The sequence below is a fragment of the Pholcus phalangioides genome, unplaced genomic scaffold (genome assembly GCF_987345545.1).
Source record: "Pholcus phalangioides strain wild (caught in Gottingen) unplaced genomic scaffold, Ppha-v1.0 ptg000004l_1, whole genome shotgun sequence".
Classification (NCBI taxonomy): Eukaryota; Metazoa; Arthropoda; class Arachnida; order Araneae; family Pholcidae; genus Pholcus; species Pholcus phalangioides.
The window spans coordinates 29,148,587-29,174,103 of record NW_028301597.1 but is presented as its reverse complement, the minus strand read 5'-3'; the positions used below and the strand labels follow the sequence as shown (position 1 = coordinate 29,174,103).

General features: G+C 35.4%; 1 protein-coding gene across 1 annotated transcript in view; it reads right to left on the bottom strand.

Moving 5' to 3' along the window:
- LOC149087055 (frequenin-2-like) overlaps positions 1-25,517 on the bottom strand; it is a 250,475-nt gene that overhangs the window by 14,485 nt on the left and 210,473 nt on the right. Inside the window, exon 4 of the mRNA XM_089231280.1 lies at positions 9,165-9,254. Coding sequence (XP_089087406.1) covers positions 9,165-9,254 — 90 coding nt within the window. The remainder of the gene's footprint in view (positions 1-9,164; positions 9,255-25,517) is intronic.

Here is a 25,517-nt window from a genome sequence, read left to right as displayed (position 1 = left end):
TAATTCTTAATGGTGCCGATTCTTAAACCGATGTCCATATTCACAAGTTCAGTTTCTCTCATCAAATAAACATTATGATTTCCCCGGTAATTATTTTTCCTCTCGTAGGAAAAATTACCATGGCGTCGAAAATAAATAAATAAACCTTGTTCTATTTTCCCCTAGTTCATATAAACTGACAACGTGAAAGTGTATTCTCGCTAACGATACAAAGTTACAAAAAGAAAGAAAGTATCTTGTAAGCGTTCTCTCTTCTTGCCCCAAAACACACACACACACTAAACTTTCTCTACAGAATAACCTCAGAAGCTTCTCTTCGAAGCAGCACGGAACATAAATGATGCAAAGCAGCAATCGGCCATCATCCCTCCTGGGACGTGGCGCCAGAATGGATGTCATGTATACCGCGTGCCTTGTTACAACTTAACAACAGAACTACACAAAAATCTCTCTCTCTCTCTCTCTCTCTCTGTATGTCATGTTGACCTTCTCTTCAGCTTGCAACGGAGAGAGAAACAAAAGTCTTTTAATTTCACCACAAGTTTAGAAAGAAAAAAATGGCAACTTTGGCGACACGTTGACTTTAATCACGTAAAAGTTACCACTAGAGGACACGTTTAAACATGCTGAGCTCGTAGCTCCTTTAATTAAGCGGAAAAAACACTGATTTTCTGGGTCCGAAACTAACAATTTCCACATTTTCAGGCAACAAAACGTAAAATAAAAGTTTAATGTTGAGTTCTATTAAAAGATTTGCTAATGTTTTGCTTATGCACAACGACAAATAATGACTCAAGGACGTGATCCGAGTCTAAATTTTTAATGCAATAAGTGCATCGAGGTGTCGATAATGACCATTTTTGCGTTTAGGTAATGAATCGAGAGAGGAAAACTCGGAGCGGAATACAATTTGTATTCATCGCACATTGTGAATGATTTATGTATAAGGGCTTACATATCAGAAAGAACTCAAAATAACGATACTTTAGACTAAACCGATTATACGAACAAACAACTTGCTTGTTGAAAAGTAGTGTTAATAGGATATTGCGTTGACGATAAACTAAAACTACCTTAAAGAAGTCTTTTGAATGCATTTTTAAAACGACAATGAATTACAATGTTCATCAAATATGTTTCTCCGAAAAATCAGGGCCTTGAAACATTTATTTGATGTTAATTAAGTAATAAAAATATCTTTATTTGAATGTCTTTTATAGATAGTCTTCTCACATTTACACTGTAGGCCTACAGAGTGTTTTAATGAGAGTGTCTACTGCTCCCACTAACACCGGTCATATCGCTATACGCAATTTACTGTCGTTAACGATTTGGGTTGGAAATGGAGGCGCCATCTATCGGTGGTAGCCTAAAACTCGCTAGGGAATAAACGGAGATTGTCTGGATTCTAAGGTTGATTCTATAAATTGTAACTTAAAATAATTAATAATTTTGAAGTGAAGTAAAAAATGAGCAGCAAGAAAATGGAAACTCAATAATACCTCAGCTAACGAAGATGATTCGTTCCGGAATCACGTTCGTTAGTCGAAACGCAGTTTTCCATAGAGTTCTATGAAAAATCGTTTGATTCGTTCCAGACACTGCCCAAAATCCAAAAGTAAGTTTTTTTTAAAACGGCAAGAAGCACCATAGAAAAGATAAAACTACCGAAGGCTAAAATGAATTTCAAAATTGGATAAATGACAACTTACAGGAAAATGAGAGAGACTGGAGATCTTTTTATTTTACACTATGTACACAACCAACACTAGCGTCGGTAGTCTGCTAAAGCTGGTGTTGACAAAACCCTGTCGAGTTCATGGGTGTTCTCATCCATTTTTGATTTAATCAGCTCATTTATTTGTCTGATACATGCAGATGGAAAATAAACTCCGAGAATGTCCATACCAAAGCTTTGGTCCAGACTGCTTAGTTTGATGCCGTGTACTGTGAAAGAACGCAGGCTCTAAAAACCACAGGCTCCCCATTTTTTTAATGTAAAGTATTTTCTATGAGCTGAATCCTTCATTTTCATGAAATGGTTCGAAAACATTCAGAAAGAAAAGTAGAGGTACATCTGGAAAAATATTTCGAGATGGGCATGAGTTTATTGTGATTGAATGACTGTAATTCTAATTATGATTGATGCTAATAGTTAGGTCACGATGCGGCTGTTATTGTCGAGGCAGGAAAAAAAAAACCAAAAAAAATCTTCGTTAGCTGAGGTATCACTGTAGATCTATGAGACAAGTTTAACTCAGTAGAATCATAATTTGATGCATATTCAGAAATTAAACTTTTATACTGCTCTAAATCAACAAATCGTAAACTCGTAAACTGTTCAACTTTACTTTGATGCACCGGAAAGTGACAAATGGCTGTACAAAGTGGGAGAAAAATCACGAATTTTAACAACCAATAATGCCTCGATGGATTTTTCTTCAAATGTAACGTGGATGAAAATTTTTCATAGGGAATAATGATAATTAATCATTTAAAAATAAAAAAGTTATCAAGGAGGGGGTAATGGGGCAATTTCCCCCTAGTGGCAGTCTTTTTGTGGAAAACTTTTGTGAGAAATAAAAAATCCCGTTATAAAATCAAGTGGAAGGAGAAGGCACAAAATTACGTTTGCCCAAACCCGAGAAAATCCTCATTACGACCCTCATTGATGGTAATACCGTAAATATCATCGTATATACCGTGATATTATCATGAAGAGCAGGTTTTACTAAATGAGATTTTTGAATTGGAGGCAGTAAACATTTTTCATACAGAGTGTTCTGTAAGTCCTAACTCGACCTTTTATTGCATCAACCGCTCGTCGTAGAGAAATAGTTCCAATTTGAAAAATGCTCAAAATGTGTTCAAAAATTACCCTGTACCAATTTTAGGAATGAAAATATAGTGTGTCACAAAATGAAAACATACATTTTCATATGTACTTCTTATCATAAAATCCCTAACTATAGAGAAACTTGTTGCCCTGTCTCTTCCGAGGCCAACAAGACAATCACGTTTCTAAATGTAATATTCACAGAGATATATTAGTTGAAAATCGGAGGAACGTTGACAAAGAAAGTATAAATGAGGGAAAGGAGCGTTGTCCGTTAATTTTTCCGTTGTTTTTTCCCAACTTTCTTCCGATTTTCAATTAAAAAATTTCTGTGAATATTACACTTATGGCCGTATTCACCGACAGCGTTTAATCTACAATCGCAGGTAAAAGGATTAGCGATCGACACGGATTGGTTAAAGTCGTCAATTTAACCAATCCGTTTCGATCTTCAATCCTTTCATCTGCGATTGTAGTGTTGGTGAATGCGGCCGTTAGTGTTGCAAAGTTACACTTAGAGTAGTTAGTCTGTGAATATTACACTTAGTGAATTTTTTTTGGTTGTTGCTCTCGGAAGAGAAAGGGCAACAACTTTGTCTCTCTCTCCCTAATTTGGTTCTTTAGGAAATGGGGGTCCATATGAAAGTGTTGATTTTTTATTTTGAGACACACTGTATTTTCACTCTCAATATTGATACAGCATGATTTTTGAACATATTTTGAGCATTTTGTAAATTTGAACTATGTACTAATATACGCACACCTCTACGAGGATCGGTTGATGAGATAAAGGCCGAGTTAGGACTTCCCAGGACAAAATTATTACAGCGTGAAAAAAAGCCCAATCTTTTATTTCTTTTCCTTTGTTGGTTGGTCGTTGTTCATAATTCACTCTAATTTCAGAATGAATCTTAGAATTTTTCGGACACTCTTCATAAAACATCTATACTGTATACACTGTCCACGCAGAGATATGATCTGATCTAAATATGTAGAAATCGCAATATTAAACTACATACGGGACTATTAAAGTTTTCTCGTAGCCAAAACTTAACTCCCGCTGGAGAAAGCACGATGTCACATTCATTTCACATATAATGGTATAGTTTATGTTTATCACGTCAAAACATATGATTTTGCAAAGTTAAGAAACAAATACACGTGCCACAAGCGGAGGGAAAGACTAAATATTTTTTTTGTAATAAAAAAATTAATTTTTTTTTTTGACGTTTTCTTGATGAAAGTAACACCAGCAGTGGACGAAATGTGCTACTTAATTATACACGGTGATTCCTTCATTCCCTTAACGGCATTTGACTGGTGAACCGTTGATCCAAGACGCATACTTCCAAATAAAGAAAATATTCAAATAACGTGTAAACTTCCCATAATTTGCAAAAGGTTGTGCAGTTATTAAAATTAACAAAATAACTTCTTATAAAGACACATTTTCCTTAAAAACCTGATTTGAAAGTTGTTGCCTTGTCTCACTTGAGTCCAACCAAAAATAATTTCACGTTTCTAAGTGCAATATTCACAGAGCTGTTAAAATTCAAAACTAGTAGAAAAGTTGGGGAAGAACAGCATAGACAAGGGAAAGAAGCGTTGTCCGCTCGTTCATGTTGGTATTTTCAAAGTCGTCGTCCCCCCCCCGATGATTTGGGAATCCAAATATCTCATCTAATATTGCACTTAGGAGCATGGAATGTTTTTGTTGAACTCAGGAGAAACAGTGTAGCAACTTGTTATTTGGGTTTATAGGACAGGATGAGCATATAAAAAAATAAAATTTTTATTTCAATAACTCGACAACAACTTCGAACATGAATCGCGCATATGAAGTTTACATGCTGTCCTGATACTTTTTCTAACTGCACGCCAGAAAATGCGGCCAAGGGAATTAAAGTGTCACCCTGTATATTTCTATACAATACTTTCCATCCTAGAAACCTCTGATTTATACACCTGTAATTCACAGCGTTTCACTGGAAGAATAGAAATCTGAATTCATCAAATTTTTACCGTGAAATCTATAAATTGCCTTTCGTGAAATGCAGTTGATCAAATATTACAACAAGAAAACTTCAAATGCTAAACGACTTTGAAATACAAATTCATATATAGTCATTTTTTTCCTCTAAACCTTAATTTGAATTTTTCTCGTTTTCTCCAAAACGTTCTTTTCTTATCCCATCGAATCCAAATTAAGTAACAATTTGTAACTTTTCAATCATTCTTTTTTTTTCTTTAATCGCATAATATGATAAAAAAAAAAAAAGTTTCATAAAAAAAATCTAATTTATACAAATTATTGAATTATCTGATTTTTCCCTTTCATTTTTTTTCACAAAATTCAATAACTCATTTCCATTACCGAAAAATTGAATTCTAGATCTTGCTACGGAAAGATAATAAAAGAAAGAGTTTTTTTTTGAAAGCTTTCTGTTAATATGCGCAAAAAGTTGAATATTTCTATTGGGGTACCTAAAAAAAACATATTTTTTTGGGAATACACATGTAAAAAAGAAATAGAGAACTTATAAAAAATTATTCTTCCATGAATAATAGCGTTTTTTCGAAATAAATGCGTTCCGAGAAAATAAACTTTACGATCGTTGATGCCTTAAGGGTTTCGATTAGGTCCTTGAAAAATGCATATTTTTTCGTATATATCACTGTTTTTATACGAAAGCAGTTAAAAACTAGCAAAAAAAATCTTATGTTCCAGCAGCCATCTCTCTCCGCCTCCCCACATAAACACCGTTTATGACTATTTTTCTATGCATACATTTTTAGTATCCTCACTAGAATACTTTTTATGGCTCCAAACACTATTTTATTATTCATAAATAATAGTTTAGGATCATGAGAGAATTTATTTCATGTCCGTGTAATGAAAAAAAAACGAAGAATAACACGATATGGAAATCAAAAATAGAATGTTTAGCATTAAATTAAATATATATATACGTATTTAACGCTTGCATGAAAGTTGATAGTTTTCATGGGAAATTGCTCCGAATAATTTTTTTTTCTTTGTTTTTATGCGTGAACATATTTTAAATTTCGCGTCAGGAGTTGAGCTACGAAAAATATTCATGAAAATTCAGGTATCCTTAAATACCTTCATGTCCGTATGGAGAGATATGATGCGAGAGTGGCAGCAAGCATGGGATACCGTTGACAAACCAGGGCGGTCAACACACGAGATACTACCGAGGGTCAGAAACAAGGGGAATAAATGGAGAAGGGAAAGTATCATGTTCGTTACAGGGCATGGCCCCTTTGCCGCCAACTTGCGAAGGTTTAAGGTGGTACCGTCAGAGACAGGTGCGGGTGCGGCCAGATAGGGACGAAAATGTACTTCGCAATAGCCTGCCCGCACGCGCCACACCTTCATTTCAACGCGCCAGACGAGATGTGGATCGCAGCTTGGACGAAGAACATCCTGGACAGACCCGAGCTGTCGTGGAAATTGGCAGATCTTGTTGCATTCCTAGGGAACAACCCAGAAAAAGATAGGTATATGGGTCCAGAGGGACAGGAAACCGAGCAGATGCAACAAGAACCGACACCGCTAAGGCGATCGACGAGACTATTTGTCAGGCGCCGAATTATCTTCACGGAATTACCTACCTCCGCGTCGGAGTGAGAAGATAGCGAACCATCTGCCGCCGGACCAGCGAACCCAAGGCATACAACCACCCACGTGAAGAGAAAATCTTCAAAATGGGAAAAGAGGCACGGTGCCCACCAGTTAGCCCAATAAAAGAGTTGACAAGCCTACACAGCATATGCATCAAAAGAGGCCTAGAGCCCATGATCAGCTTATGCCACAATGGTAAAAAGGGAAAAGAGGCTAAAAGCCGACTAGTTTTCTCTTACCCGGCCGGACTGCCAGTTGGAGTCTTTCCGGTACGACCGCGCCCCCCGGGGTACAGAGCTTATATCGCTGGTGCAACAGAGCCTGGTCATGATCGGTTCGTTTAGTTTAGGTATCCTTAAATAGGCATAATTCCATGGAATGCCTGAAATAAATTAGCTCGTTTGATTAATAAAATGTTGAATGGATAAAAATCTTGTTTTTTACATGATTAGCTATTGTCATTAGTCGTAATTCGAGCCTAAGTAAAAGCGATAAAATCGATAGATAATCACATTTTCATCTTTCAAATTTATCAAAATAGTCGATATATGCCAGGGGTTGTTAACCTTTTTCGTCCGTGACCCAAAATCAACAAGATCAGCTCCGCGATCCATGGGACTGTGTTTTTCAAAATTGGTGCATAAATAACAGGACTACAAGTCTACATACGACTCATCTAAAAAGCCTCGGTGAACCAAGTTTGGGTTGGAGCTCAGAAACATTTGGCTATAAGTGGACTCATACGATCCTTCCCGGAAACCCCTGCGAATAAAGTTGTGGTGTGGACACATAGCTCAAGAGGGCCCCTGTGTGTAAGTGGATTTGTACAACCCACCTTGGAAGCCCCTGCGAATGAAATTTAGGTTGAGACGCATAGCTGAAGAGTCCCCTGGCCGTTAATGGATTTTTGCGACCCTTCTCAGAAGCCCTTGAGACCAACGTTTGAGTCGTGACCCATAGGTTAAGAATCCCTGATATATACAGTTGAATCTCCCATGTTCAAAAACGACAGCTAAATCTGTTTCAGATATGAAATATCTAAATAGAGCTGACGATGGGGACTTGACGATAATAAGACTTGTAAGTTAATAAAAAAAATAAAATTCGGTAAAGCTAGTTATAACCCTTTGCATTCAAGTTCCGAGAGGTCAGTATCTATTGTATATGTTAGTAAAAAAATTTATTTATTTATTTGAAAAACCTTTTAAAAATCTTTGAATTTTGAACGGGTAAAAAATTATTTTGGTTCTTCGATTAAAGTTTCATCGCGTGTTGTGTGTTCATATAATTAATACTTTAAGCGGCACAGCAGAAATAACTAAACGCATTTCAAAATGCCGTATCTTTTTTTTTTAATGGAGTAGGCTTTCTTCTTGTTTTCAGCAGGAGTAAACTAAGGGATGAAGGGAAGGTATTTTTTTTTTTAATTGAAAAATCAACTTTTTTTTCGCAAAATATCTGGGTTTCGATAATTCTAAAATAAGAAGCCTTCAATTAGGTGAGATAGCTCGTCAATGCCGCTCAAGGGATAAAAAATTATTATTGATCATTTTATAAATTCACTACAAATGAGAGATTTTGACATTGAAACTTTGACACTGAAACTTTGACACTTTGTGACATTGAAACTTTGGCACCTTTTTGACATTGAAACTTTGACACTGAAACTTTGACACTTTGTGACATTGAAACTTTGACACTTTGTGACATTGAAACTTTGACACATTTTTGACATTGAAACTTTGACACCTTTTTGACATTGAAACTTTGACAAATTTTTGACATTGAAACTTTGCCACTTTTTGACACTTTTGACACTGAAACTTTGACACTTTTGACATTGAAACTTTGACTTATTTTTGACATTGAAACTTTGACTTATTTTTGACATTGAAACTTTGACTTATTTTTGACATTGAAACTTTGACTTATTTTTGACATTGAAACTGACTTATTTTTGACATTGAAACTGGCTTATTTTTGACATTGAAACTGACTTATTTTTGACATTGAAACTTAGATATGGTGTTTATTCATTGGACATATGACATTTTACACATTGAAACAATCATATTTTACACATTGCTTGTTTACACACAGGTTGTCCCATAAATTCGTAAACAATTCAAAAATTCATTAAAAAATAAAAAGAATTGGTATATTTGAATGTGGTTTGTGCGGAAAAGTTATTCTCACGAAATGGGATTTTTTTCTCGGTACGGGAAAAAAATAAATTACTTCAAATTTTTGTCAACAGAGTGCTTTACGAAAACAAATTGGAATTCCAGACAAAACTGAACCTGAACCTTTCTTCAATCTCTTCTGTGTCCAAAAGGATACAAGTAGGGTCCGCCAGTGACAGAAAAAATTCAGAAATGATCTCTGAATAGTACACCCTGCATTATTTGTGTATTTCTAATAATTAGTTTTCGTGCGGTGTCCCCTACCAACAAAAATGTGAACTCATTGATTTTCCTGTACCCCCCCCCCCCCACTCCCACGTTCTCCTCCACAGTGAGAATTGTTTGACAATCCACAGACAACTTGTTTGCAAATGTAGCATTTCCTTCGATTTTTACGAATTTTTTACACTATTTACTAATTTATGGGACATACATTTACATACATTAACATACTACATTATGAAACACGATTGTTTTATGCAAATGTTTCATTACTCACCTTATTTTCATCAAACACCCTGAACACTAATGACGCAAATTTTGAAGGGTCTCCTTGAGGGAAAAACTGTTTATATATCCGAAGAAATCCCTAGTAATGAAAAATAACAATAATTTATTACTACTGATTCTCATTACAAAATCAAAAATTGAAACATCAATATTTTCTATAACTGTGTGATTATAATCAAGGTACCAAAATTTTCTACTTGTTTTCCAATGACTGTAAAATTCATAGAGACAGACCACTTTCAAATGATCACTCGCTAGAGAATGGTTTCTTTAATGTTCTAAATATGGTTTGCGAAAAATTCACCGCTAGGAGAAAATTCACCGTCTCATTAAAATTCTCCGAACAACAATTCATCGACGGCAAATTCGTCGCTAGGAAAATTCCCCGACAACAGTTTGACACGAGCAAGTAAGCGAGGAATGGCAGAATTAGTGAAAGAGCTAATGGACAGATCCAGCGATCAGGTGATTGAGTGTGTAACAGAGTGAGCAACCTAGTTAGCTGATGATATAATGAGTGACCAGGTGAGTGAGTTACCTAGGAAGTAAATGAGCGACCTGGAGATCAAGTGGGTGACCAGCCTACTGAGACAGGGATCGAGTGACATTTTGAGTGAGTGCCCTAGGAAGTAAATGAGCGACCTGGAGATCAAGTGGGTGACCAGCCTACTGAGAGAGGGATCGAGTGACATTTTGAGTGAGTGACCGGCCTTTTGAGTGATCGAGCGACATTGTGAGTGAGTAGTTACTTGGTGAATAAGTGAATGGCCTACGGAGTAAGTGAGTGAGTGATGTAAATAGCGACCTTGTGAGTGAGTGATATAATGAGCGACCTAGTGAGTGAGTGGGATAATGAGCAACCTAGTGAGTGAGTGGGATAATGAGCAACCTAGTGAGTGAGTAACAGAGAGAGAGAGAAACCCCAGTGAGTGAGTGATAGAATGAACTACCTAGTGACTGACTGAGTGACTTGGTCAGTGAGCGAGAGCAAGCTAGCTTCAGCGACAGGCAGGTTTCACTCATTCATTCACTCACTTGCTCTCTCATTCATTGACTTACTCGTTCACTTGCTCATTCATTCCATCACTTGCTCTCTCATTCATTCCATCACTTGCTCTCTCATTCATTGACTTACTCGTTCACTTGCTCATTCATTTCCTCATTGCTCTCTCATTCATGGACTTACTCGTTCACTTGCTCATTCATTGACTTACTCGTTCACTTGCTCATTCATTCCCTCGTTCATTTACTCTTGTAGAACTGAGATTAGGGTATGGTCGGTGAATTTTCCTAGCGGTGTATTGCATGGTGGTGAACTGTTGTCGGTGAATTTTCCAGACACGTCCAAATATTAATGACTGTCTATCACTGTGAGTCAAAAATAAAAAAAATTCAAACATTTTCGTAAAACTCAAATAATTTTTGAGTTTTCAATTATATTGGGAATAAGAAACCATGTATTTTCAATAGCGCTTTGTCATCAATTTTTCAGTCAAACTAAAATGAAAGAAATATTCAGCAATGTTCTCAACACGGATATCTTTCAAAAATGTATATTATTACGGATGGATATCACCATTTTAAAATGACGGTTCCCACGAATAGTTTCCTCTTTCGAATAGCCGGAAAGTATTTCACGCAGGACTGAATTCAAATCGAGTGGCATTAAAATGAACGAAATGATCCAGAAAATTTAACCGTTATTTCTCCCTGACAGCATGCTTTCGACGAAACAACCATGATAAAATTCTGGAATTTTAATCCCTATGGAACTCTGTATTATATAATAGAGAACTAGAGTGTGTGGGCTTGGAAATATTTAAAAAGAAAAGTCTAGAATGTAACGATTGAAGTCTTAATGGCCCGTGTAAAATCGTGAATTTTTGCTGGCTTTTTAGTCAAATAATTCAGGTACAAAACATGAATGTCTGAATTGAGGAACTCCTGCATGTGCTTAATTATGACAACGTGAGATATTAAAATACCTTGTTTTTGATTTATTATTTATTACGCATCAAGAAAGTATATGGAATTTTACTTTTCAGGCATTCAGTTAATTTCGAAACAATGTTAAAGGGTTCATTCTTCTTTTTATGGGAAAAATTACGTCTGGTGGTTATTCGGAAATTTCGCCCCGGTACGTTTCGTCCCCGTTGCATTTCACCTGCCCTGGCCGTATGAATGGCGGCCGAGTGAATGTCCAAGTAAGTAACTGACTGTGTGAGTGAGTAACTCATTGCCGTATGAGTAAATGAGTGTCCAAGTGAGTGTGCGATTGACTGTATGAGTGACCAAGTTAATGTCCGTATGAGGATCGAGTTTGTGACAGTATGAGGATCGAGTTTGTGACAGTATGATGATCGAGCTAGTGACCGCATGAGTCACCAAGGGAATGACCGTATGAGTGATCAAATTAGTGACCGTTAAACCAACATTATAAAACTGATAATGTTATTATTGGCTGATTATGATTATGTTGTTATTAATTGATTTATTTATCAGACTTTTTCCAACTTTATTTGGGAATTATGCATAATCACCTGTGAAAGTGATAATGTCGTGAAACTCTATCAAGATGATTGGTGATTATATGCATAACCACAGAGGTGTATATTTTTTCAGTAAGTTATACATTTTCAACAGGAACCGATTGCGACAGAAGACAAACGTGGTATAAATGTAAAAATCGTATAAACGAGATTCACTGGACACCGTACCTCTTCATTAGCAGACACTCTCCATTACCGGACAACATTTTTGGTACCATGGGTGTCCGTTATCGAGAGTTTCTACTGTATTATCTGCCTTGGGGTATATATATATATATTTTTTTGGTGTATATAGCCTATATGTTACTGCCGAAGTGCGGCCAATTTGCGAAGTGGCTGGCCTTGTCGCGAATTGGCCAAGGGTTTTAACCGAAGTCCGAATTTCAGAAATGATTCAGACTTTAGCCGGCCATTTCATGAAGTGGCCACAGATCCCTGGCCAAAGCTCGATGTGCTGGTGTAAGACGGACGGGAGGAGCCAAATCCATTTCTTTTAATCGCCAACGTACGATACATGTCTATATATAGCAGCTATATTTGATTAGCTTCCTGCGACGAGAGAGAAAAAGTGAAATTTGAGAGAAAAAACTATAAAAATGATTATTTAAACATAGTTTTTCTTCCAAATTTTGGAGGAAAAAATGATTATCGCATCGTAACTATGGTTTGTCATAACTAAACACGATAAAATACACCAACTTGAAGATGATACCGAATCAAATCTTTTGTTATCGGCCAGGGATCACGGGCCACTTCACGAACTGGCCGGCCAATGTCCGAAATTCAGACATCGGCTGGGTCAATATTTAATGAAATTGACCAATTCGGGAAGTGGCCGGCCTCGTCGCAAATTGGATAATTTCGGGCTTTGGCAGTAACAAATATGCCGTATATATTTTACATCAAAAGTTTCGGTTTTCTAATCCCCCACCCAATTAACAGTTTCCGTTAAAACCCACCACAAGTTTGTAAAGCAGCGTTTAATATTTTGTCATTGATGGAGCGTTTCCAGTTGAGCTTAATCACAAAATCGATGAGAAACTCTCTTCGTATCTCATAAATTTAATTGTTTTTTATTATAGCTTTTCGATTTCGTTCTTTACTTTGTCCCATTATCTTTTTATCTTCCATCAGATCACAAAGAAAGTTACTAAACAATATAAAAATAGTAGGAAAAAACTACAACAAATATTTCCATGATTTTCAAGATATAAAGTTTTTCTATGGATTCTCGATGGGCTTCTTTGCATTAATTAATTGAGTTAATTTTTTTTCAAACTCATTAAATTTTGAATCTTTTTCTACTTGCAGATATATTTCAAGCTGGCTTCCATTTCATTATTAAATAGTTTCTCGATAACACATTTTCCTTTGTTTCCTTGAATGAAGAAAAAAATTTACACTATCAAATATATTCAATTTTTTCATTCAGTTATCTCTATAATACTTTTGCACACATGAGCGATAATATTTCTTTAATTAATGAATAATATAATTAGTATAATTTTTTAAAATAATTATACGAACTGCTATGGAAATATTTAAATAACACGAACTGCACTATGTTTTTTTAAAAATAAATTCAGAAAACGCGATTATTACCATTCAACTGATTTTATGAATTTCTTGCTACAAAAATTACCCCCTATGAAATAAGAGATGAGTGACAAGTACGTTGAGCTACCATTTCCTATATCCAGTTCTACGATGTTATTAATCCTCCAACAGGCATAGCATAAGCCTCTCAATCCCCCTTTAACATTCCAAATAATATTCCAATATCTTTTTTTCATGGAGTACGCTTTCTTCTGATTTTCACCAGATTCATGATAGAAGGGATAGAAAAATGGGTTCCATTGAAGGAATCAGCTTTTCAAAATGTCTAGGCTTGTCATTGTTAAAATAAAAGACTGCTCAGAAAGTGAAGTATCTCGTCAATGACGGTGAGAGTGTTAAAAACGTGGATTATTTTCTCTCTACTCATGATAGTTCCCTTTCTGTATCAATCTTTGAGTTGAAATACTAGAAAGAAGAACGTGATTGCTAGTGATCAACCATTGCCAAAATCTCCGAATTGTTTTTTCCTATTCATTAAATTTTAATTATTTTTTTTAGGTATATGGGTATTTTTTTTCAAAGCGCCTTTCGTGTCATAATCAAATATTTTTCCTATATAGCACTTTTTTTCGTTCATTAAAAGCAAATATTTGAAAATATATATATATATATATATATATATACTGTATTTTATACGTTTAAACCATACATCTTATTTTTTGTTTCATTATCTCCATAAAACTTTCAAATGAAAAATAATTTTTCCCTAATTAATGAAGAATATAATAGATAAGTACACATCGAAAAAAAAAAAACTTCCACAAAATATTTAAATAATATTACGCTAGGATTTCTAAATTAATTGAAAAAGCATTTTCATAACCTTTCAAATGATTTTTCTGAATTTCTTTGCTAAAAAAATTAATCTCTGTACCATAATTAAAGGGAAATATGAAGGGTACGTTGAGCAATCGTTTTCAATTATCCATTTCTGCGATGTTATTACAGAACGTGAACTATTTTGTCTCTATTCATGACAGTACACGTTCTATATTTCAGTTATACGTAATAAAAAAATATATAATTGCTAGTGATTTATCATTGCCCTAATCCTCCAAATTATTTTTCGCTACGCTACTCATTAATTTTTTTCCCAGGTATATTTCCAAGATAGCCGTCATTTCGTTGTTAAATTGTTTCTCTCTCTATAACATATTTCTTTTGTTTGTCTCTAAATATTTGAATGAAGAAAAATTAATTTCACATTGAATCATAAAATATATTCTTTTTTTTTATTCTGTTATATCTCTATTAAACAATAATATTTCCGTTATTTAACAAATTTAATCATTATAATTTGAAAAAAAATTATATAAGAACTCATGTGTGTGTTATACTATGGTTTATCAATTAGACTTAAAAAAAAGTATCGAATCAAAGGGCATTTATTAATTTATTTCTACAAAAATGAACCTCTTGATATCATGATTAAAGAGGCGTATAAGGAGTAGGTTTAGCTACCATTTACATTTTCTATATCCAATTCAGCGATGTTATTACAGAATGTGGATTATTTAGTCTCTACCCATGATAATTCACGCTTCGTATCAATCTTTGAGCCTCACTAGGAAATGAAAAAAACGTAATTTGTAGTGATTAAGCATTGCCAAAATCTTCCGAATAATTTTTTATACCCATTTTGCTCCTGGTATATTTCAAAACGGCTGTCGTATTCATCAAATTTTATCAGATATACAGTATATTGAAGCTGCCTTATTTCATTATCAAACAGCTTTTCTATAATACATTTCTTTTGTATCGTCGATGAAGTACTTGGAGTAAAGGAAAAAAAATTACAAATTGAAATCTCTCTCATTAAATACATTCTATTATTTTTTAATTTTATTATTCCTATTAAACTTTAAAATGAATAATAATATTCCTGTCATTAATGAAGAATATAATTAGTAAATTTAAAAATGAAAACAAGGGATCTCGCATAAAATCAGTGAGAACGATTCTTTATGAATTTGTGAATACAAAAATGAGAAATTTCATATCTTGAGTAAAGAGGCGTCTGACAAGTACGTTCAGCGTCCATTTTCTTTATCCACTTTCACGATGTTATTAGAGAACATGGATTATTTTTGATCTATTCATGATGATTCACGTTTTGTATCAAACTTTGAGCTGTGCTAAGAAACGAAAAACGTAATTGCGAGTGATTAATCATTGCCAAAATCCTCTGCGAATTATTTTTTTTCCTACGTACAATTCAAGATGGCTGTCATTTCGTTGTCAAATAATTAATTTCTTTTTCTTTTGTGTTTTCAATAAAATATTTGAGTACAGAAAAAGTTAATTACACATTGAAATTATAATTATATATATATATATGTATATATAATTTGAAAAAAAAAATTATATACTAACTAAATTTTACACTATTGCTTATCAGTTAAATTAAAAAAGAAAAACATTATCGCAACTATAGAATGCTTTTATGAATTTGTCGCTACAAAAATTAACCCTTGCATTTTACATATTTGAAGATGTCTTTAATTCACTTATCGAATAATTTCTCATTGACACATATATTTTGTTTCTTAAAAGAAATATTTGAGTGAACGAAAAATGTTACGCTTAAAAAAATCATTGAATATATACTATTTTTCATTATTCTAAATCATCGCTATCAAACACTGATATTTCCGTTATTAATCAAAATTATATAATTCGTATAATTTGAAATATATATATATGTTATGAGTAAATGTGATAAATCCAGTGATTATGTATATAATCGCTGATTATTATTCATAATCACCTACCATTTTGGTAAGTTTGATAAATTTGGAATTTTTGAATATTTTAATTCATCACATATTTTACCGGTAATTGTGTATAACCCCCAGCTCGTATTGTTAAATGTGTTTAATCGCCAATTAGTTACTTTAATTTACAGAATAATTTGCTTAAATTCAGTCTAGGATGATGGATTTGATCGGTGATGTTGATACTTTATACATTTTTTTTTATCATTATAACACTTATTTTTATTTTATTTTATTTTTATGAAAAAATATGGATACTTAACGCATCACGTACAGGAAAAGAATTTAAATGATATGACGCGCATGATGTCTTTCATATTTATCCTACTTACCAACTTCATTCTTACCGACTTCATTATGCATAATCACTGGTAAAAGTGATAAATGTTTTAAAGTTTATCAAACCTATCGAGACTGTTATGATGATATTATGCATAATAATCAGTGATTATAGGTAATCACCGATTTATCATATTGACCGTAACATACACACAAGAACTGTATATGTAGATAGAACGCGGACGAATTATGTTACGGTTCCAAAATTAATTGAAAAACATGATCACATAACCGTCAAAATGGTTCTTATGAACTTGTTGCTATAAAAATGAACTTCCTTTATGTTATGATTAAAGAGGCGTATGACAAGTACGTTGAGCTACCATTTACATTTTCTATATCCAGTTCAACGATGCTATCACAGAACGTGGATTATTTTGTCTCTACCCTTGATAATTCACGTTTTGTATCAATCTTTGAGCCATACTAGGCAATAAAAAAAACGTAATTGCTAGTGATTAATCATTGCCAAAATCCTCCGAACTTGACACATCACTTACATACAACATAGTCATTTTGGACGTGTCATCATCACCGCCTGTCGCTTGGAGCATATAAGAAAAGCTAAAAATATAAGTCATTCTTTTAAATTGTACGCGGCTCCCTCTCTCATCATCACTTCATTAGCGAGGCAGATCCGGTTGATCCGACAACGTCCTTCTAATGACCAATTTCTTCAACCCCGAACAATGACGCTTCTCTAAGAACCAACCTCACAAGGGAAGCATTTCTCTCTTAACGTCTTAAAAGTTTTAATGACGTTGACTTCTTTTGTGTCACACGTTAACACGATCCAGTTAATTTTAAACCCGGTAGCACACGTTGTGAATCAGTTTCGCCTTTTTTTTTCTCTCTCTACAATCTTTTATTCCAACGAATTCTTATATAAGCAATTTTGTAAGGACGTAGAAAAAGAATCGAGAATGTGTTGCAACATAAAGATCCGTTGGAATTCGTTCATTTAATGAGATACGACAGAGAGTGAATTATTATTATTTTTTTTTCTGTTCAGCTTTGTACTTCTTCATTAGCGTTTTTCGTATCTAAAATCAACACCGTAATAGCCACGAATAGAGAGAGAGAGAATTTCGTATATTTGATCCGTATTAATCTTATGAGTTACCGTTCGGAATGGAAGTCATTATTCACAATTAAAAGAGGGGGGAAGCTTCGAACTAGACGTGAACCGAACAAAAGACTGAGAGAATCTTGCCAAGAATTGGTACTGCGGAAAGTTGACCTCATTAAACGTATTACCTTGAACGAGGAATACTTTATGCATTGGATGGATGCCTGGAAATGAACGTTACGAAATATTGATGATAGGGGGAAATGATAAAAATGCTATTTTGAAAACAACTCGCAATTCATGTTATGTTGTGATCCCATTAATATAATCATGTGATAATGGTGATATTACACAGCAGTTTCAAACGTGAGAACAAGTATCTCTGACAAAGCAATACAGATCTTTTTTTCTCTAACTTCTGTCTCTACTATCTTTTATTTCAACAAATTCTTACATAAGCAATTTCGCAAAGGACGTTAAAGAAGAATCGCAGGCGTGTTGCAAGTTGAAGCTCAGTTGGAATTTGTCTATTTAATCAGATACATAGGAGAATAAATAATTATTATTATTGTTATTTATGTTCAACTTTGTACTTCTTCATTAGCGTTTTTCGTATCTAAAATCAGCACCGTAATTACCACTTGAGAGAAAAAGTTTCGTATATTTGATCCATATTAATCTCATGAATTACTGTTTGGACTGGAAGTCATTATTCACAATTAAAAGGGTGGGGTGGGGGGGGGAGCTTCGAACTAGACGTCAACCGAACAAAAGACTGAGAGGATCTTGCCAAGAATTTGTACTGAGCAAAGTTGACCTCGTTATACATATTACCTTCGACGAGGAATATTTTATGCATTCGATGGATGTCTGGAAATGTACGTTACGAAATATTGATGATACGAGGAGATGATAAAAATGCTACTTTTGAAAACAACTCACTCTATATGTTATGTGGTGATTCCGCCATCATTAATATAGTCATAATAATGATGTTATTATACCGCAGTTTCCAAGGTTAGAACAAATATATTCCTGACAAGCAATACAGACTTTACACGAGTATTAATGTGAAATATTTTAGTATCCTTCCATTAGATGGGATCATAAGAAACTATTATGGTCATTATACTTGTACATGCTGAAAGTCTAAATATCATGTTTCAAGAACGACAACATTTCACCTGCAGCAAGATGAAGCCAATTAAGCAGAAGAAATACGTATGCCTGGGTATGTCTCCCTTAAACGCGCGCTGGAATTTCTTAAATTTCAACTTAGGCTTTTGCATGTTAAATTACAGAGATTTGGTGAAGACTTTTGTTGATATCGTATGTATTATAACAGTAGTTACTAGAAGTCATTAGATCAAAATTCCTACCGGAAAAGACCTGCTGTAGCAGTAGCAGCGTCCGGAAAAATGCAATGGAAATTTTCCTATCAGGTAATTCGATAGACTATTGCATTTTTAAAGAAAAGGGAATATCAAAAGATGCATCTGTGTGGAGAAATGATTTTAAAAAATGTAGAGTTTGAGCCCCGTAATTATTGAAAATGAATTTTATACAGTGGAACCTCTCGATAATAGACACTCTCAGTTAGCTGACACTTTTTTTTAATTCCGTCAACGGGCCTCAATGAATTTACTACCTGTTAACGGATACTCCCCGTGAGCAGATAAAATATTCCGTCCAAGTGCCCGTTATCGAGAAGTTCTACTGTATGCTTCTATCGCGATCCCACTGTAAGTTACACAACCATTCTATCATCCATCAAACAATAATGGCGTTATGTTATAGTTGAAAGGGTTTAGCGCCCGAACTGTGCTCGAATTTTAGTTCTGTCTGCACGGTAAATATTTTTCCTGTACAATATTTCATTACATGGTGCTGACATGCATGGATTATTCTAATTTGTTTTCACGAAATTGATCTTTCTTAAACCAATATTTTTCGGCAGATTAAAAATTTTTTCATTCGGACATTACGTGTTGAAGTGAAATAACTCAAACTGGAAACTCTGACTCTGTGATATTACATTCATTAAAGAAAGAATTAATTATCAAAATTACTTCAAAGAATTTTATGGCATTAAACTAAAGGTGAATTTTGTGAGTTTTTTTTTTAAACATTGCCTGTTGTGTAGTTGGTACTTGAGAAAAAAAAAACCGAAAAATGAAATCCTGAAATCTTCAATCCTGAAATCATCCTGACCAAACAGTCACAAAGTTTAAGGGAAAAGGTTTAGTTTCCTTTTCCTTAGGAAAGAATGAAAAATTAGTTATTGTGTGCCTTTAACATGCGAATTTTTTCGTCCCGAGGGTGTCTGTTATATGTTATATTGTATAATTCCATAGTGAATTCACTATAAGTTGAACCGTTCTATCAACTACCTTAACTTATGTTAATCCCGATTGTTTCGTGCTCAATGTTTCCTGATGAATTGTTTCCATAGAGCGTATATAATAGTTCATAGCTAATTAAAATGTTAATTGCAAATAAGCGTGTATTTGATCTTTTTTCTTTGTTATATATATTTAATTATTATTTCATTTTTCTCTTATGTTAATCCTGATTGTATCGTGATCAATGTTTTCTGATGGATTTTTTCCATAGAGCAGGAGTGGCCAACAGCTGGCCCGTGGTAAGAGTTGGCCCCCAAGGTAAAAGTACCGTGAAAAAAATAAATTTATGATCATTATTTGAACTATCGGTTCCAACAGCAGATTTCTTGATTAACAAACTTATTTCTAATGACGAAATTAATTTAAAAACTAACTAATTAATTCAATTAATAATATATTTAAATACTTACTAATTAATTCAATTAGTAATGGAGAGGCTTATACACCGAAGTTGCACCACTGATGCGGCCCGCGACGCTATAGCTGATCATTATGTTGGCCCGCGAACAGAAAGAAGCTGGCCACGCCTGCCATAGAGTGTATGTATATAATTGTTGCATTTGTTGAATAAATAGAAGATGTTCTCCGACACGACCCAGCTTTCTAGGATGTGAAGAGAGGAAGTTGTCTTGCACAACAGCTCTGGGTGTGAGCGGTCATCAATCAATCTATCGATCAACTACCAAACAATAAAGAGTTTATGGTGCTGTTGATAGGATTTCGTGCACGAACTGTGTTGGAATTTTGGTTCTATTTGCACTATAAATATTTTTAATATGCGATATTTTAATACAGTACATGGCGCTAGCACAAACATTGATTATTCTCACTTCCATTATTTTCATCATTTTTTCATTCACAAATGCTCTTTTCTACAAACCATGTATGTTTTTGCATAACCTGTTTAAATAAAATACACTGCTGGCCATCTAAATTGCAACACCAAGAAAGACAAGAGATATCGCAACAATATTTATTTTGTAGATAACATGTTGACCAAGCATCAAATGATTAAATTTATAGACTTCTGTGAAGTGTGGTTCCTGCCAAAATCAGTAGCCAGAGTAGCCGCCATTGTTGGAGATCACCGCTGCCACACGCCTCGGCATTGATTCAAAGAGACTTTGGATGTGTTCTTGGAGTACAGCAGACCAAGCAGCTTCCACGCGTAGCCAAAGTTGATCTGGTGTGGCAGCTGGGGATGTAATCTGGGTCAATCGTTGAGCAACCATGGACCACATGTTTTCTATCGGCGAAAGATCCGGAGAGCGAGCTGGCCAGGGAAGCAATTCAATCTGGCGATTGACGAAGAACCTTTGGACAATGCGTGCCACGTGTGGTCGCGCATTATCCTGTTGAAATATGGCTGTGGGCAAGCCCTGAAGGTAAGGAAGGACAACTGGCTCCAACACCTCGGAGATGTAGCGCTGGCTTTTTAAAGTACCGGCAATGCGTACTAGAGGAGTGCGAGAGTGATATCCAATACCGCCCCATACCATAATACCCGGTGCAGGACCAGTGTGGCGGTGCATGACGCAGCTGTTCAGCATCCTCTCTCCACGGTGTCTCCAGACTCGAATCCGACCATCGTGGTGTTGCAGACAGAAGCGTGACTCGTCAGTAAAGACAATTTCATTCATTGTGCCGTCCACATCCTTCTTTCATCGCACCATTGGCGGCGGAGACGTCTGTGGTTCTGCGTCAAGGGTAGACGAAGCAATGGACGTCTTGCGGACAGACCACTCTGCTGTAAACGGCGTCGAATGGTACGCGCAGACACTGGATGATGCGGTACAGACTGAATGTGCCGTGCTATGGTTCGTGATGTGGCTGAGCGATCCGTCACTGCCATACGCACAATACGCCTGCCATCACTTGAAGTGGTGCACTGAGATGGATGCGATCGAACACGTCGGTCCGTCGTACCCTCCTGCATCCAACGATCACATATCCGCATTACAGTTGTTTGGTTTCGTCCAACACGACTACCGGTTTCCCTGAAAGATAATCCACAATCTCGGTAGGCCACTATCCTTCCTCTGTCGAACTCGGATACTTGATCAAAAGATGATCGCTGTTTTCTACGAGGCATAATTGATCGTTTTTTTGAAAAAACCACAAGAAAAACACAATTGCCGTACTTCAAATCTTCGAAATCTCCAAGCCTTAAATAGCGCTTTGAAGTGGCGCCACAGGCGCGCGTGATGTGCGTCTGCGCTGAAATTATAATCATTTGCATATCTCACCTCCGCTAATGCATGTTGTAAATTTCATATTATTTGCATGCTTCCTTCAGGGTGTTGCATTTACGGTGGCCAGAAGTGTAATTTAGACACAAAACTTAAAACTCTCCTTTTTTCTTGACACTGGTATTACAGACTTGAAAGAAAAAACTCCCTGTGGTGATTATTTCCACGAATTTCATGACAAATATGGGTGAAATTTGTGATTTTTGAAATTGGAATGTGTTGTTGAAGTTGATACTTATGAAAAATGACCTACAAATAAAATTTTAAAAGTTCTCATTAAATTATTTAAAAGAAATCGCATCTTTTTCCCCCGGAAATGTATAGGAAACGAAATGTTAAGATTTACCAGCCCTTTTTTTTTTTTAATAATACAGACTGTAACTTTGATTGAATCATATGACTGATTGAAATTACTCATTTATTTTATCATCTATAAGATGGAAAAATAAAATTTATTAATAAAATAATTAAATTTCCCTTTCACACTATTTTTCATTTATGCCTTATTTAATTTTTGCTTACCAAGCACAAGCTAAGAAAATCGGGAACGTAGATTTTCTTTTTTATGGGGAGGCGTACCTATATTTCTGTGAAAGTAAATTTCGTCGACTTTTATCTTCGGCGTGTGAAAAATGAGTGCCTATTACCTGTGTGGGAGTGCTAAGATGTATTGCCGGGGCATTAGAACGGGGAAACCTCTTCCATCATTCGTTAACTTCACTCCCTCTCTCTCTTCTAAGCAGAAGGAAAACACTGATCAATGCGTTGGCATCCATTCAGCCTTTATGACACATTCTTTGGAAGAATCTCCAGTGGATTGGGGGAAATAGACCTGGACGATTCTGGTAGAGAAATTCACTTATTTCTCGTAGAAATTGAACAAATACGCAATTACGTTCGGTGGCAATAAAATAAAGAATATTACCTCTATTATATCTAAATATATCGTACATAGAGTTGGAGGAAACGAATTTATTTCCTGCGATATGTACGACTAAAAATAATCGTTTTTGTGAAGTTATAACGGATAATGCAGATAACCAGGTAGCCTGCTAAAAAAAAACTAAATACGGGGTGTCCCATAAATTTGTAAATGTTTCAAAAATTCATAAAACAATGAAGGAATTGGTGTATTTGAATGTGGTTTGTGTGAAAAAGTTATTCTCACGAAAGGGGAATTTTCTTTTTCTTTTTTGGTGAAGAGAATTTAGTTCAAATTTTTGTCGTTAAAGGACACTGCATAAAAGAAATTCATTCGAAAGATGCAAATCAGAGTCCTATAAAATGGAGGGTATAGGATTGACAGCTCGTTTCTGAATTGTTCCTGCTACTGGATCAAATACAAATACAACGCCACAACTGGCAAAATGCCCAACGAGGTGGCTGAGAAAAAGATGCCCATAACAAATATGTATGTGAGTGGCATGATCTTGAATAAGGTTTTCATTTTTTGATGTTGACATTATAATTTTCATGTCTTAAGTACTACTGGTGAAATTTTTTCCCCTCAGCCACGAACTGCTGACTGAAGCTTTAGGAACACTTTAGACACAAGAGATCGGGTCCAGATATTCTGTGACTTGCTTTAATTCAGAGTCGTCTATTGACAAATATTCGAACTAAACTTTTTTTGTGCTAAGGGAAAAAACTCCTACGTGAGAATAGTTTCTCCGCAAAAAGGATTGGATTGAAAGTATTGTCGCGAAAAGAGCTTAACATTTAATTTTCTATGTACATTGTATCCCACAAATTCGTGAATTTATGGAGTTTTTTTTGTTACTGGGACATGAGGTTTTCATTGGGATTTTGACATTGACGGGGATAAAGCACTCAGTATTGATAAAAATGGTTTACCTCAGCCATGATTCAGCGGCTACGAACGTTTCGGACACGGAAGGAATTTAAAAAAAGTTCAGATCCAATCACTCATTATTTGCTTTTGAGCAGTGTCCTCTATCAATAAAAAATGTAAGCAATTCTTTTTTTTTCTGTGTGAAAAAATTACCTTTCGTGAGAATACTTTTTTCGTAACCGCATTCAGATATGCAAATTCCTTCAATTTTTATGAGTTTTTGAACTATATACTAATTTATGGGACATCCTTTATTCCTCTCTATATGCATAGCACAAAATCAAGGAGAACATAATGCGATAATTACTTTGAAGCCACCTTTAGCGTCGAGAGCATATAAGGGATTGCTCATATCAAAGACTAATGTACCTAATCCAATAAATAGAACCGTTTGTCAGAAAAACTAAACCTACAGTATTGGGTTTTTGAGATAATGACAAAAAAACCGGTTTATATTTAGAAGCATAGGACGTCCATAATTAAAAGACACTATTTTAAAGTAGCTTACAGGGGCAATCAGTCATCAGAAAAGTATGAAATTTTGTGGAGGAAATCATGGAGTGATGGGAATTTGTTGCAGGGGGTATTAGTTGCAGATGTTACCACCAGAGGGCAATTAACTTTGAATACCTGTAGTAAACATGTAAATTTATGTGACGTCACGCAGCAGCTGTTATAAAACCTAGGAACATTCGCGGAGATCTTGTTTCTCAATGCGTTTGCTGCTCACAATGACGATAAGTTTACGAGATCGCGCTTTCTTGGTCGAATTGTTTTACCAAAACAGCAATTCCGCAGTAACTGCTCTACAGAAATGTCGAAATATTGGAAGAGGATTCGAAAAGGTCCAATGAATAATAAAAATCTTCGGAGTATGATAACGAAATTTGTAACCACAAGATCGTTGACTGTTCGTCCTGGAAGAGGACGGAGCTTCAAATTCTCGTGCTCTAGTGTCAGGCGTGCAGCACAGGCGTTGGATAGGCCACGTTCAACTGTCCATAAGATCATGCGGAATATCCTCCGATATTATCCGTACAAACTTTCACTTGCGCAACGATTGCTTCCACATGATTATGACGTTCGACTCCGGTTCTCACTACAGTTTTTCTAGCTCGCGTTGAGGTCGATTCAGAATCGGAAACCGGAAAATCCGCACGCTATCTTAGAAGTTCCGCTGCATTCACCAAAAGTGACGGTATGGTGTGGATTTACTGCATCATTTATTCTCGTCGGTCCCTACTTCTACGAGGAGTTACGTTCTACAGGTCCAGTGACATGTTCGATCACCGCCAAGCGATGTGCATTGCTGAACGAAATTGTTCCGGCTTTAAAAGCACGTCATTGCCTTGCAGACACACTCTTTATGCAAGATGGAGCTCCTCCACAAATTCCAGCATGGGCATTTGAAACGTCTGGTAAATCGTGATGATCCAAGAACTTTACCTGACCTTAACGGCAGCATTTTACGCCACGTGCTGAACATTTCCC